At 39.5% G+C, this 14,678-nt stretch overlaps 1 protein-coding gene across 1 annotated transcript in view; it reads left to right on the top strand.

Moving 5' to 3' along the window:
- ADCY2 (adenylate cyclase 2) overlaps positions 1–14,678 on the top strand; it is a gene marked incomplete at its 5' end in the record, with an annotated part of 280,603 nt that overhangs the window by 183,663 nt on the left and 82,262 nt on the right. The window contains 6 exons of the mRNA XM_081088883.1: positions 2,427–2,575; positions 6,265–6,376; positions 8,507–8,634; positions 11,443–11,601; positions 12,375–12,507; positions 13,822–13,998. Coding sequence (XP_080945009.1) covers positions 2,427–2,575; positions 6,265–6,376; positions 8,507–8,634; positions 11,443–11,601; positions 12,375–12,507; positions 13,822–13,998 — 858 coding nt within the window. The remainder of the gene's footprint in view (positions 1–2,426; positions 2,576–6,264; positions 6,377–8,506; positions 8,635–11,442; positions 11,602–12,374; positions 12,508–13,821; positions 13,999–14,678) is intronic.

Here is a 14,678-nt window from a genome sequence, read left to right as displayed (position 1 = left end):
CATCACACAGATTCTGTTCATGAGCTCTATAAGAGGTCTCATGGCCTACCAGTGCACCAGAATCACATGGTAATGGGGAACTTTGGGTTCTTTTATTTCTCTGGTTGGCTGTTACCAAAATCTTTATTCCAGTCTAAATTCACATGGATTCATGAACAGTTTTAGAAAGGAAAATCTTAGCCCAGTTTAGTTTATTCAACATATATTTTTCAAGCTAGCTTAAAAAAAAACAGCCAGTCATCCATCTCCATTTTGGTGTAAAATATCATAATTTAAAGTTGGTCATTAAATGATGCTACAGCCAGGGAGAAGAATTACTATATTCGATTCTTCTTTTTTGTTCATGAAATCTGTCTTTGGGGGTTGGCATATTCTTAATAGAGAATCCAGGAGGAAGAGAGAAGAAATTTCTTTGTTAGGTTTACCCAAAGAAGACCCTAAGAGAAGGCTCTGAGTTTAGACACTAGGTTGGGAAGTGGTTTCAGGTAGGAGAGTGAGGGAGGGAGATCAGCTATAGAAAGGGGCTGCTGGTGGCAACAGGGGCTCAGTGCTACTAGAGACCCTGGGGAAAGTGTGTAACATGCTCAGATCTCCCCAAGGAGGGTTATGGGTGCAGAAGGTGGGGACAGTTCCATCAAATTACTTTCTTATTGGTTGGGACACAGGAAATCAGATTTATAAAGAAACAGGCTGCAAGCGACCTCTAAGGAAGGCAGAGGGATTGTGGGTAGGACACTGGCAACATTAACTACAAGAAGCATAAGTGGAAATGAAAGTAAATGTTGGGAAAGTCTACTGGTTGCTTTAAATTCAACAGAAGACTGCACTGAATCTTCATGCACACACGGGTTATCGTCATAAGATAGCAAAGTAGAACTAGGTCAGCTGAGCATTGTGGCCTGGTACATTTTATTTTCCTTAGCCCTGGGCTCATCTGTCACCCATCAGAAAGAGGACAAAATTGGTCGTAATCTAGTTGAGCTGATTGTCAGACATCTCTGTAAACACATAGAATCCTCTGGGATTTCTAAATAGATAGGCTAGGTCCAGATTCATAATCTGTGTTCTACATGCTAACATTCCTTATCACCGTTTTAGAAGTTAACAAATTTATATTCAGTGTCTATTTGCTTTGATAACGACAGAGATTTGATGGCATCTCAGAGCAACGGAAGGAAAATCAACACTCAGTTATGCCAGTTCATGGAGAACTGAGGTCCCTCTACAGGCACGTACTCTGTCTCCTGTTGACTTTGCATCTAACTTTACCTGGACCAGGCTGGGATGGGCTTTGGTGAGAGTCATCCCATCTCCATCAAGATGCACTCCTGGAATACCCTCTGCTCCTCAGGGGTAGTTCCCAACAGCCGCCTAAGTGGTGTGTATAGGAGATGGACCCCTGGCCCTGTAAACCTGCAAAGCCCAGTTTCCCCTAAGCCCCTACTCTCTCACCACTTTGTTCATCAACACACACACACAAAAGAGAGAGAGAAAATGTGGTAGATGGAGACATTTCATTCAAAAATGTTTATCAACATGGAATACCACAATAAATATTAAATCTACAATACCTGAAGAACATGGTGTTTTCTACAGTAAATTAACATTTAAAATACTCTAGGATGAATATAAACTTTCAAAGAAAGGTTGCCCTCTGTAATACAATATATATATATATATATATATATATATATATATATATATATCACATTTTTCTTGAAGAAAATGGAAAAGTACAACTCTAAATAAAATAAGTACCTATTAAAATAAGTGTAATATTGCATGCTATTGTGTACTGAATTTACTGAATTTAGAAACCAAACATACAAGAAAAGCTCATAGCAGCTTTTTGCCTTCCACCAGTAGTTTTTTATAGATGACATTTTACAGAAGCCAATATTCCTGATATTCTGTCTTTATAATAGTTCAAAGTCACTAAAGGAGATTGAATGTTCATCATAGAGGAAATGAAATAGTTGAAAATATCTATCTTATTTAGGAAATGTGGAGTATTGGTTGACTTTCTAAAGTTCAATAAAGCTTGTACCTTATCTCTCATATGGGCAAGCCAGCAAAAATGAGTGTTTTCTATCTTAAACCACTGGTTTCTGGCATTCTAAACTTATTTCTGCTTTACTACATTAGAATCAAAGTGGATAAATAATATCCTTGGGGAAATAACTTTGCCTTCCTTTTTTTCTCCACACAGAAGAACACATGATTATAACTCAATAAATAAAATAACACACTCTGACCATAAATATTTTGATTTTTTTTTCAACATGTAGTCCTAGAATCTGTATTTTTAACTCGTTGAAAATAGTCCTCAAATTGGCTGCGCTTCAACTCAGTGATGTTTTCGAATATTACTTGGATGCTCCCTTCGTTATTTGAACTCTCGGTCTTCCTTCCGCACCTTGTTTCAGGAGCGGCTCCTGCTGTCCCTGCTGCCAGCTCACATAGCCATGGAAATGAAAGCTGAGATTATCCAGAGGCTGCAGGGCCCCAAAGCCGGCCAGATGGAAAACACAAACAACTTTCACAACCTGTACGTCAAGCGCCACACCAACGTCAGGTATACTGCTCTGTTCTTTCTCAGCAAGTCCGGGGAGCCTGGTCGCTGCAGCGGGGACATTTTTAACTGGAAGCCCACGTCTTGCAATAGCATGTCTCCTTTGCAATCATTAATCCTTGGCACGTAGAGTAGCTACCCCTTCACCCACCCTTGTGCTGCCTCTTGGAGCCTTCATGTTAAGAAAACAGGATCCTCTACTTTATTGTGTTGTCCCTCTTAGCCCTGATTTCTATGCTGACCATCACAAAAGGGGGATAGGTGGACAGTGGTCCTTATTCCAGGAACTCCACGGTCTGATCTCATGTTCCCCGGGGCCCAGGACACTCAGCCTTGCAGGGAGATGGAGGACGGGTTGGTGGGCTCTCAGCACAAGGACTAGTTCTCACAGTGGGCTTGACAGACAGGCCTCAGAGAAGCCAGCATTTTCTAGGGAATCTAGATGTTCATCAGGAATGTAGGGTTTCCGGGATGTGGTCAATCAGTGACCAACATCCCGGGAGACTGATGTGCAGCTTAATGATAGTCAAAGTTATTGCTTTTCAAAGTCTGGCGCAGTCATATCTCCTCGGGAGCCATTCCTGGAATCACAGTCCCTGGAATCAGATGGGATTGGGGTCAGGAAGGAAAACCCTGTGGGGCGGCTTGTTCTCATCCATGTCTTTGCCTCATTCATTATGTTTTGATGTTAGTACTTCAGCTGTCAGAGTTACCCACCACCCTCTAATAGTGCAATCATAACAACTACAAACTACCAAAATTCGTTGAGCATTGACTAGAATTGGGATAATTGGGATCAACCTGTTCTGCCCCACGTCCAGACTCTTTCCAATGCATGATGCTACCTTCTGGTGTGGTTGCTTTGGGTCAAGGATTTTTGAAACTCATTAATAAGATATAAATTTAATTGCAAAGTAAATGCATTGCTGAAACAAATCTCACTTTGACAACAGATTTTAGAAAAGGTGCATGGAGCTAGTGATATACATAGAAATGCTTATTGAGAAGGAGATAATAGAAAAATGGTTGCATATTAAGTAAGAACCGTGAAAGCACCTTTGGATAAATGAAGAATCGGGAGTGATTTTTTTTTTAAGTCCCACCATTTGGGGAGATAGATTAAAACTTAAAGAACATTTACACATGTTAAGGAGTAAAATTATTTAAAATACTATCTTTAGGTTCTTAAGTGTTTTACATACATAACTAAAGAAAAAAAAAACATTTGCAGTATCTGACAAGGTATATTATACTAGAATGAACCTCTTCCAACCTTGACTGTCTGAGAGTCAACGATGCCCCTCCCATTTCAGGAAATACTTTTAAGTCACACATCAGTTATTCAAAACATGTGAAGATACATGCAACTATATCTAACCAGGATCACAAGAATATCTGTAAGTAGTTATGACACAATGCAGGAACCAACAGACCTATAAAAATGACTAAAGATAAACCACCAACTTCAGGCTTCTCCTGCTCTGAATTATCAGTTTCTGTGTAATGAATTACCCCCAAAATGTTGTGACTTAAAACAAGAATAAATATTGTCTCCCAGTTTCTATGGGTGGGAATTTGGGAGCATTTTAGCCAGACGATCAGTAGTTATTGGTCATTTCTGTGGTACCCCACCTGGTGTGGGAGGGGACAGTACAGGTGTGAGCAGCAGGAGGTGAGGATCCCTGGGGCCACCTTGGAAACTGACTGCCTCACTGGCTAAGGCAAAGGGTTGGGGAAGCAGCTTCAATGCCCTTAATTTCCCTCACACATTGTCTGGAATATGTCTGCAGTATTGAATTAAATTTAAATTCATAAAATATAATTGGAACCCAAAAGTAACTTAAATACTTAAAAATGTAAAACCTTAAATAGCATGAAATAGCAATTTTTTTAAAAAAAAATATGAAGACCTGGCTTTTTCGTCCTGCAACAGGACATGTACAAGCAAAGAAGCAGGTAACACAGATAATACCTGAGTGTTTTGGGGTTTTTCTTTTAATGAGGATTATTAGGTTATAGATAGTACCAAAGAGATCAGTTACTTGCTTTTAGTTCTGCTTTGACTACTCATTCAACAAAACATTTATTCTCCATTAATAATAATTACTAGCTCTTTGTTATGCAATGATAATAACAATAATGACGATAAGGAAACAGCAAGGAGGGGGAGGAAAAGACCATTTATAGCCATAAAGGTAAGAACTACCAGCTGCTTCCTGAATCTTCCTCGTCTTCCTCCAAGTCCCTCTCACTGGTGCTGAAACATCACAAACCCATCAGATCTTTGAAACTAGACAGACATGGCTCTTAGCCCAATGCCACCATCCACCTCTGAAATGACCTTTCTGCCTTTCAGAGTTAAGATTCTAGAGATTTTTCCACTCTCTCTGACTAATCTTTATTTCCTCACTCTCCGCAAATCAACACTCTCTGCCTTTAACCTCCCCATGTCACAGAACTCATTCTTTCTAAATTCACCAACTGTCTTGTCCCAGATCTGTGTTTGTCATACTTCCACACCCTTCTCTCAATGACTGCTCAGGTTTCGTGGCCCCTGTCCCTTGCCCTTGAACTCACAGAATTCCCCCATCCCTCATTTTCCAGGCATCCTAACCCCTTTGTTTTATTTCTACAGTTTCCTTGGTGGTTTTCTCTTCCCTAAATCTGACTCTCCTATAAAATTAGTGTCTTCAGAGCTCTCCCCTCACTCTTTGTGTTCTCTCCAGCCCTCTCCCAGGATTTAATTACCATCCACGTGTGCTGAGACACAGAACGCAACCATAGTTTTCCGTACTCACCTACCTAATGGGCGTCTTCCTCTTGGGTGTTCTGCAGACACCACCATCCAACTCCATACAACCAAAGCTGAATCAGACGTCTTCCCCTGCTTTGATTTGTCCCACTGGCATGAAGGGAGGCTGCACTGTCATTCCCTAAGAGTGACTTTCCTGGACTCCTCACCATCTAATGCCCACCTCCTGCCCAACCCCTCCTCCTTCCCCCCCACCCCCAACACACACACACCATTCCTTCTTATAGCAGCCTGTTGTTGTTTTTTTTAGAACTTATTATCGTTGTATTTGGACATTTTAGGTATCTTTATTTGTTTAATTCATCACCCAACTAAACTCTGAGCTTTAGGAAGATGTACCCTAACTGTTTCATCCCCGCAGGTAGTAAGTAATCCAGATCTTTTGGTAAGAAGACTTTCTTTAAGAAGATTATTATTCCTGGAATTTTTAAATGAATAAAAACAGGATTTTGGCTTTTATTATTTTACTGTTTCTACTTTTAGGAATTCTTATAGTACAAATTTATGTAACAGATGGAAGCATACCTATTTGATATAAGGATTAGGACAGTGTAATGGACTGTCAGGATGACTACTAAATAAACCAGAGGGAGAGAGGGGCTGAACCTGAAAGAGACAGGTGATCAGTAAGAATAGACTAGAATAGGAAAAGTGCATCATGTGACTTATTTTCTCTCATTTTAATTATAAAAATTTAACATAAAAATGTACTGGGAACGTTTAGCAAAGTGTTTTTGTATTCCTTTCCAGGGAAATGATGTTTTTCTTCTGAAAATAAAAAATGGAAAAAGAGGATATACTCTTTGAATAGAAAAATCTAGCATTACCTTCTTAGTGAATATAAACTTGCAAACACTGCCCCCTTTGTTCATTCCCCCAGTATCCTCTATGCTGACATTGTTGGGTTTACCCGGCTGGCCAGTGACTGCTCCCCAGGAGAGCTGGTCCACATGCTGAACGAACTTTTTGGGAAGTTCGATCAAATTGCAAAGGTAAGTATTAGTGATTCCCTTTCACTTTGAAGATATATAAAAATTTGGCTTTCTTTTCCTCTGGCCCCTTATCAACTTTTTACTGTTTTACAGAAAGCCCCCTTTAGGAATGTTGTTTGTAAATGTGTTGGATTTATTTGCCATTGAGCCCTCCTGATAAGTCTCAAGCCTAACTCAAGGGTGAGAAATGCCATAGCATGTAATTAACACATTTTCATCTATTTTTAAAACTTCTACTTATATATAATTCAGCACACATATAATAAATACATTTCGAATGATGAGATTTAAGTTGCATATCTCTATGCACTATGCTACTTGAAGGTCCCTTTTTAGGCATTTTGATGTCAAGGAGCTGGAAACATGGTTTCCTCTCATCCAGTTATAACTAACATGTTGTAACTACCATGTATTCTCATTGTTAAGAAGCATCCTAAAAGAGCCCCTAAAATAGGATGCATAACTTCTCCCTAAGCCCTTTGTTTACTATTGTCTCACTTTTATTCATTGATCCTTGTGCCATTCAAGAAAAAAACAAGTTCAGTAGTTACTATTTATATGTTCATTTATAAGAAGTTTTATAGAGAAGGAATGATGACAAGTGATCTAAAACCATATTAAACCTTATTTATTGGAACTGTTAGGGTTTGTGGTGGGAATATTGATAAAACATTTTCTCTCCCCTTTCCTCTCTCTGAAATCGATAACGATAATAATAATAAACTATAGAAAAACGGAGCTAAAAGCAGCACACTTTTTTACTTCAAAACATATTACAAAGCTACAGCAATCAAAACAGTGTGATACTGGCATAAAAACACACATATAGGCCAATAAAATAGAATAGAGGGCTTAGAAATAAACCCAGGCATATATGGTCAACTAATCTTCGATAAGTGTGTCAAGAATTCACTATGCTTAATATTTCAGATTTCTGTATTCTAGATTGAGAATATCTATGCAGGAAATATGAGAGGGTAGCCTTATCAAAAAAATATTTGTTTGCCTTTTTATTACTTAGGACACTGTTATCAGGAATTACTAGCACGCCATCTATAGTTCTGTAGATAAGCATCAAAGTACAACCATTCTCCATCAGACAAAGAAAGAATTATGAAATATCTTCTATAAACCTATAATATGCTTTAGAACAAAAAAAATTTTATATTCATTTTATTATTTCAGATGTGTTCAATTTATACGTAAGTCTGAGTTGGTGTTAGGAAGGAAAAGAAAATATGTGTTTGGTTTTGCTTTTGGACTTTTTTATTTTAGTGAAGAGTCTATAAGCTAGATGCAAAGATTAGAAGTGAGTATAAGATTGATGCATATGAATGAAGTTGATCTCCATATTATAAAAACAACCCAGACAAGAAAAATGATGAGTTAGTCTAACTTTATAGTTAACTGGTTGATTCTGTCAGAATTGTTTTATTTATTTTTTATTGGTTGATTTTAGAGAGAAAGAAAAGAGTTGGGAGAGAGAGAGATTTATTATTCTATTTATTTATGCATTCATTGGTTGATTCTTGTATATGCCCTGACCCGGGATCTAACCTGCAACCTTAGCGTACTGGGACAATGCTCTAACCAACTGAGTTACCCAGCCAGGGCAGAATTGTTTTAAATTATTTGACAGTAATGAATGGTGCTTTATTATATGATAGAAATGTATATCAGAAGCTACATGTCTGCAGGTAAGAACCTTTAATATAGACAAAGACTGTGAGCATAGTAGGGAATGACATCGATTCTAATTCCAGTGACGTTCTTTTCATCATTTTCTGCCCTAGAAGATTCTATTCTGCATAGACTGTTTCATTTTAGCATCAATGTTTGGGGATGTTTACACTAAGGAGAATGAGTATTAAGTAGAAATATTTCCAGAACATTCTCAGTTTCCCCTTTCATTCCCTTTCCCTTCTTCTCCTACTTTGGCAAATGGACATGTGAGTAATGGTGGCTCATTCTTGATGGGTAGTGAAAAGAAACCCAACTTGTTCTCATTTCTCTCCCCATGAATCCTACTCACTCTGTCAGTAGGATTAGCTCTTGATGATATTCTGCAAATTTAAATTCTCATATAAGTGCTTTAATGCAACTGAAATTCTGTGAATTTTTTTCTTCCAGGAGAATGAATGTATGAGAATAAAAATTTTAGGAGATTGCTACTACTGTGTGTCTGGACTCCCAATATCACTCCCCAACCATGCCAAAAATTGTGTGAAAATGGGACTGGATATGTGTGAAGCCATAAAGTAAGTGTAATGCTTAGTAAGATCTTCTTTAAACAGTTTAATAATTTTAGCTGCAGTTCTCAGACACCACTATCTGTATTTATCAGTCTACTGGCATTAAATGCATTATTGTACATTTAAATGTAAACATGCAGGGATGGGGGGGCCGGTAATGTGGGGATAAAGACACATATGTAATAACTTAATCAATAAAGAGATTAAAAATAAATAAATAAAAATAAATGTAAACATGCAGAGACCCATTTACTGGTATGTGAGTAACTTGATCCAAAGTATGACTTCTCTGAGTATTTTGTATTATTATTTTTAGCCTTAGATTTTTTGCAAAACTAAGTTAGAAATCTATGGAAAAGGACAACTTTGGGGTCTTTTCAAAAGTGATTTTTAAAAATTTAAATATCTTCTCTGATCTTAGGGAAACTGCACTCTTAGGATCCCTCATGATTTCTGACAGATAATATGGCTACACACAAATTGTAAGAAAGAAAGTAGTTTTATCACCAGGCAGCAATTAATATACAAACACAGCCCAAAACTACTTCAGCTAGTCAACAATTCTCAGCTCTGTGTGGTTTCAGTTATATGTCACCTATTTGGCTCCTACACAGCTCACAAAGTGATCCTTAATAGGTTGTTTTGTTACACCCCCCAGTAAAGGGCATCGCAGCCAATTTCAGGAATTCTTTGTTCTCTCTCACATGCCAGAGCAAGCATTTCATTCCTATTTATTAAAGCATAAGGTGAGGATGAATAAAGGAATTTTAAATTTTTAAGATGGTGAGGAGAAAGCACACACTTGGCATCGGAATTTTGCCAGATCATCTCAGGGTTTGTCACAGGATCCAGAAACATGGGTCTGTGAACGTTTGCCTGTGTTTTCCCCTCCGTGTGTGGATCCACACTCACTTACTCAGCTCCTCGTCCCGTTTGCCGAGGCCTCATGGCGGAAGCACTTCAGCTGCAGTTTTGGAATGTTCCCAAGGCTTAGAGAGCGGTGTTGTTTTTTTCCTGTCACGAGAATGCAAACTGTTCTTAATCAAGGAAGTGATATTCAGGATCCTGATGTTGTAAGTCATTAAGGTTCCTCTTAAACTAGAAAATGTGTCTACTGCTGTTGCAAGTTTTAAGCAATTGCTTCACCATTTTTCTATAGATCACATAGATTGCATCTGCATGCATTACAACACTTGGTCAGTGAATTCATTTGAACCTTTTTTCTGCAAAAGATACATAGGACTTGGAGACTATTTTAAAAGAGTCAAATCATCAACCAGTCAATTCTGTCACAATGGCCATTGTAGAGTGCCTCGCCTTCCCTTTTTATGCCCTCCTGGCCCTCTGCTGACCATGTTTCAGTACAGAAATGCCACGTGGTTGGAACTGTTCTCCCTCCATGAGGTAAAATCTTAAGAACAATTATTGTTTACAACAAATTATTTATCTCCCAAAGATGAAACAAAGTAAATTCTTCCAAGATGACCCAGGTCAAGTAATAAACTTGTATCTTGTATTGAGTGTCTACATTGCCCCAGGCCCTAAACCCACTCATGGGTATACAACCCATTTGGACAAGGCCTGTGTCTGCCCGGGGCTGACACTCTGAGAGCAGATGTGAACACAAACGGGGGTGTTAGCTGAGCTCTGGGAGGTTGGAGGACCTAGGAAGGGTTCCTATATCAACCAGAAAGCCTTCCTGGATGAGGAGAAGGGCATGCCTAAGCCACAGATGGAAGAACAATGCAAACTGGCCCTGTGACACACACACACCCTGTCAGAGAAAGGAGCCTCAGGGGAGTGGGGAGCAGAGAGAGGCATCATCATTAGCAAGGACCCAGAGGCGGGGACCATACTGGGCCTGGGCTGCCATAGCACTCTGCTGATGGAGGGCAGAGTGTCAGGGGCAGGCCTTCTGCATTATGTAAATGTTCTGGCTCTCCCTGTGGGCAGGAATGAAGGGTTTGGATGGCCTGCATTGTTTGTTGTCTTGGGGGGCGGGTGGGGGGGGGGTACCATAAAAGAAGATAGAGTGAGAGGAAGGGCAGGGAAAGAAAGGAAGAGAAGGGATGGGAAGGGAATAACTTGCTATTTTTTTTCAGGAGGCCATTTATTTTTACATTGTAGGTTTGTTTCTTTTTATCATTTTTAGCAAACACCAACGGTGTCATTTTACCATTTAAGCATGACATCTCTGCCTAGTCTTTTTGAGCCGTTTAAGTTTCATTTACTGCAGCCACACCTGCTAACCCTTCCTCTTTGCTGTGTTGCCTCCAACATCATTGTTTCTTTTCACATAGCCTCTGGGGGTGATTCTCTCCGGGTAACTAGGGACACCTTCCTGTATGCTTCTTTTACAATAACATTTTAATTGATTAATGTACTTAGCTGGCAGAAATAAATAAGCATTGCCAAGCATTTTCCCTTAAAGGAAATTTTTCCTTTGTCTCTGTTAATGAGTTGAAGACAGTGTCCTAAGGTATTTTTAACAGCTGTTAGAAGGAAAGCGTTGCGGGGATTGGGTGACAAAGTTGAAGGGATTAAATAAAAACCTCATAGACACAGACAACAGTATGATGATAACCAGGGGGCAAGTTGGGGTGGGGGGGGTGAGTAGAAGAGGGTGAAGAAGAATAATCAGAAAGAAAAACCATTTTCTGGCTCAAGGCAGTAATCTTCTGCTACAGAAGAATTCGTGACAATATTTCCAACAGTCTGAGAAATCCTGAATAATAACATGCCCTGAAAATTGGCCAAGAGTTAAAGGAAGGAGAGGCTGTTCCTGGATGGTGATGTAAGTTTCCTTCTTTTTAGGAAAGTGAGAGATGCTACTGGCGTTGATATCAACATGCGCGTGGGAGTGCACTCCGGGAATGTCCTCTGCGGTGTGATTGGCCTGCAGAAGTGGCAGTACGATGTGTGGTCGCATGACGTTACCTTGGCCAATCACATGGAAGCTGGAGGGGTGCCAGGGTAAGGCCTGACATTGGATTTCTCTCTTTACGTTGGCTGCATGGTTAGAAATGATAGGTCAGAAGGTTAATAACTTACTTCTCAGTGTTGGATGATTTCTATGGTATTCATGTCCTACAGCCTCTTACATTAATCAGATAAACATGACCTGTCAAGTCCTAATTCCACCACCCCCGTGACCCACGGTTAAAGACTGTGGATATCAGATTCTACTTATAGACTTTTACTTATTTGCAAATGTATGAATAGGGACATAAGTTGAAGATGTTTTATACTGCAGTGCAGATATGGCATTTCTCTATTATTGGTGACCTCTGAAACCACTACTATTAAAACAAGAAAACCGTGGCATCCATCTCTGGTTAGAGCGTATTTCAGACAAGAGGTTTCCAATGCAAGTACTTTAATTTAGAGAAAAATGAGAGCAAACTTTGAGAAAGAAAACTCCTATTTGTATACAGATCAGCATGCTTTCTAAAATGCCTCTGGCAGGCATTTCAGAATATATCCTTATATACAAAAATTCTTTATGCTCAAGCTTCCTTTGCTGTTATTCACCATACCCACCAGACAAATTTCTGTGAGTGCAGAGACCTCCAAGTAGGAGTAGCTCCTGACCTCCAGAAGCATCTTTCTAAAGCCCTGGTTAATAGACTGTCAGCCTTATCACAGTCCATTTTCCCAAGAACATACAGCCTTCCCTTCATTTCTGAAGTCACAGAAATAATCTCCCTACTTATCTATCTTGACTGTGGTTTTAAATGGAATTTCAGACGTGTCCATATTTCTTCTGTCACCCTGGAGCATCTGAATGGAGCTTACAAAGTGGAGGAAGGGGACGGTGACATCAGGGACCCATATTTAAAGCAGCACCTGGTGAAAACCTACTTTGTAATCAACCCCAAGGTCAGTATTGTAAAGAGTCTATACTGTAATTGGCCTATGACTGCTGTGATTAAAAGGCAGAGGAGCAAATTACTTGTATAAGTATGTGTTTCAGTTAAGTAAGTCTTTGCCTCTAAAATAGCTTTAAATGCATATGGCATTTTAATTATGGAGCGCGTTTTAAATAATGCATTTAAATGTATTTATTAAAGAAACAATTGAAATAATTGCTCTCTGTGACAGGATTGTATTGTTAGTCAATGTATATGTTAATTTGTGGTGCTCTGGGAGCAGCCTGACAGATGGGAAATTAAAGAGAAATATTTTGCTTAGGCCCTCAGATGATAAAAAATCGAATGAGATGGAATAGGATAAACATATAAGAGAGGGAATAAAAGGAATTTCTAAAATATTAACAATAAAGTATCACATATATATTCGTGCGAGGACAGGGGTATACAGACACGTTTAACTTTCATACAGTAACACCCTCTGTTACTGGAAGACCTTCCCACCCATCCAGAAGGCTGGGACCCGACTCCTCCTCTGTTCATGCCACATGTCCTCCAGAATGAGGGCCTTAGAGCCCTCATGTCCTTTAGCCTCTCAACTCCTGACAAATGAGTGTTATTGCTATTTAAAGATTCAGATTCCAAGACTCTGAGTGTTTATGTAACTTATCCTAAATCACACAGCTTTAAATGGTGCAAATATAAGCAAGAAACACTCCTAAACTGTCAAAACCAGTATCATAAAGTCAACAGGATCAAGTGTGTGGATGTCTACTCATGGTGGTCTCCTTCAGACCCTAGGTTTACCTTTGGTGTCAAACTTTAGTTCACTGTGACAAGCAGGAAAAACTGTGGGATGATGAGGGGAGAGGGTACCATAAGGAAAAGGCAAAAATAGAACCTGAAAACGTTGTGTTTAGGCAAAGAACACCAAATCATGGGTAGGTAAGACCATTTAGCATTAGAAAATAGCTTCAATATCTATTCCTGTCACTTTAGTGAAACTTACCATTAAGAAACATAACAGATCAGCATATCTGTTTAAAAATTTACTTTATAAAAATGTTTATTAAAATGGCTATTTTTCCTAAGTTTAAATTACAGGTAACTTTTGCTGCCTGGGGGAAAAAATGACTCAGCTCAAACAGCTTATAACACTGCCTGCCGGTAGCACAGAAGGAGTGAGGGCAGAAGCCATAGAGGTGAAGGGGTGATGTTAGAGGAAGATGCTTAGTCAAGGGAAACTTCTTGATGGGGTGGAGCAGGAAGGAGGGGTTGTGCAGCTTTCCCATGCCAAGTGTAATGATTAGTTCCTCATCCCAAGGGAGAACGACGGAGTCCCCAGCACCTCTTCAGAACTCGTCACACCCTCGATGGAGCCAAGATGAGGGCCTCTGTGCGCATGACCCGGTACCTGGAGTCCTGGGGGGCAGCCAAGCCCTTTGCACACCTGCACCACAGAGACAGCATGACCACAGAGAACGGCAAGATCAGCACCACGGTATGTCCTCCACGTTCCAAAGCATCTTAGCGCTAAATGAAGGCTTGTTCCCCAAACCAAAAGGCATCCATCGCCTTCCAAAATAACTTAAAATGAAGCAAGTTTACCATCTCTGACTTCTTGGAGAGGCCCCTTAAAAATAGCTATTAGGATATGAATGAGTGCCAACCCCACATTGCTAGGGCTTTTAACCCAGAGCGATTTTGCATTAGAACTTTATAACCCTAAGACTGCATTATTGACAACTGACCGTAGCAACTGAATACAGTTGAACTTTTTTGAAAATCCAGGTTTGTGTTTTGTGCTTTGTTTTTGCCATCATTCAGTAGAAAACCTGAGCATCTTAATAAAAGAACAAGTGGAGGCATAATGTCCTTGGAGTTTGAGCAGCATTATTAAGATGCTCTCTTCATCACCCAAATATTCAGGCTGTGGCGGCAGCAATGTACATGCTATTATTGTAGTTCCTTGTTTATATCACTCCAACTTCCATCAGAGAATAAAGTCTCAAGGTTCTTTACAACAGGGACATTTTCAATAAGATGGCTGCAATGCAGATAGAAAATAGAACCATAGAGGAGAGAGAAATAAATATAATTAAGCACTTAGACTAATCCCAATGGTATCATTAGATTTTAACATGATCTCTGAGTAAAATTAACTCTAATAGCGATGGAGTT

This window comes from Myotis nattereri (genome assembly GCF_964212035.1).
Source record: "Myotis nattereri genome assembly, chromosome: 4".
NCBI classification, from domain to species: Eukaryota; Metazoa; Chordata; class Mammalia; order Chiroptera; family Vespertilionidae; genus Myotis; species Myotis nattereri.
The sequence above is the reverse complement of the archived record's forward strand: the minus strand, read 5'-3'. Positions and strand labels throughout refer to the sequence as shown.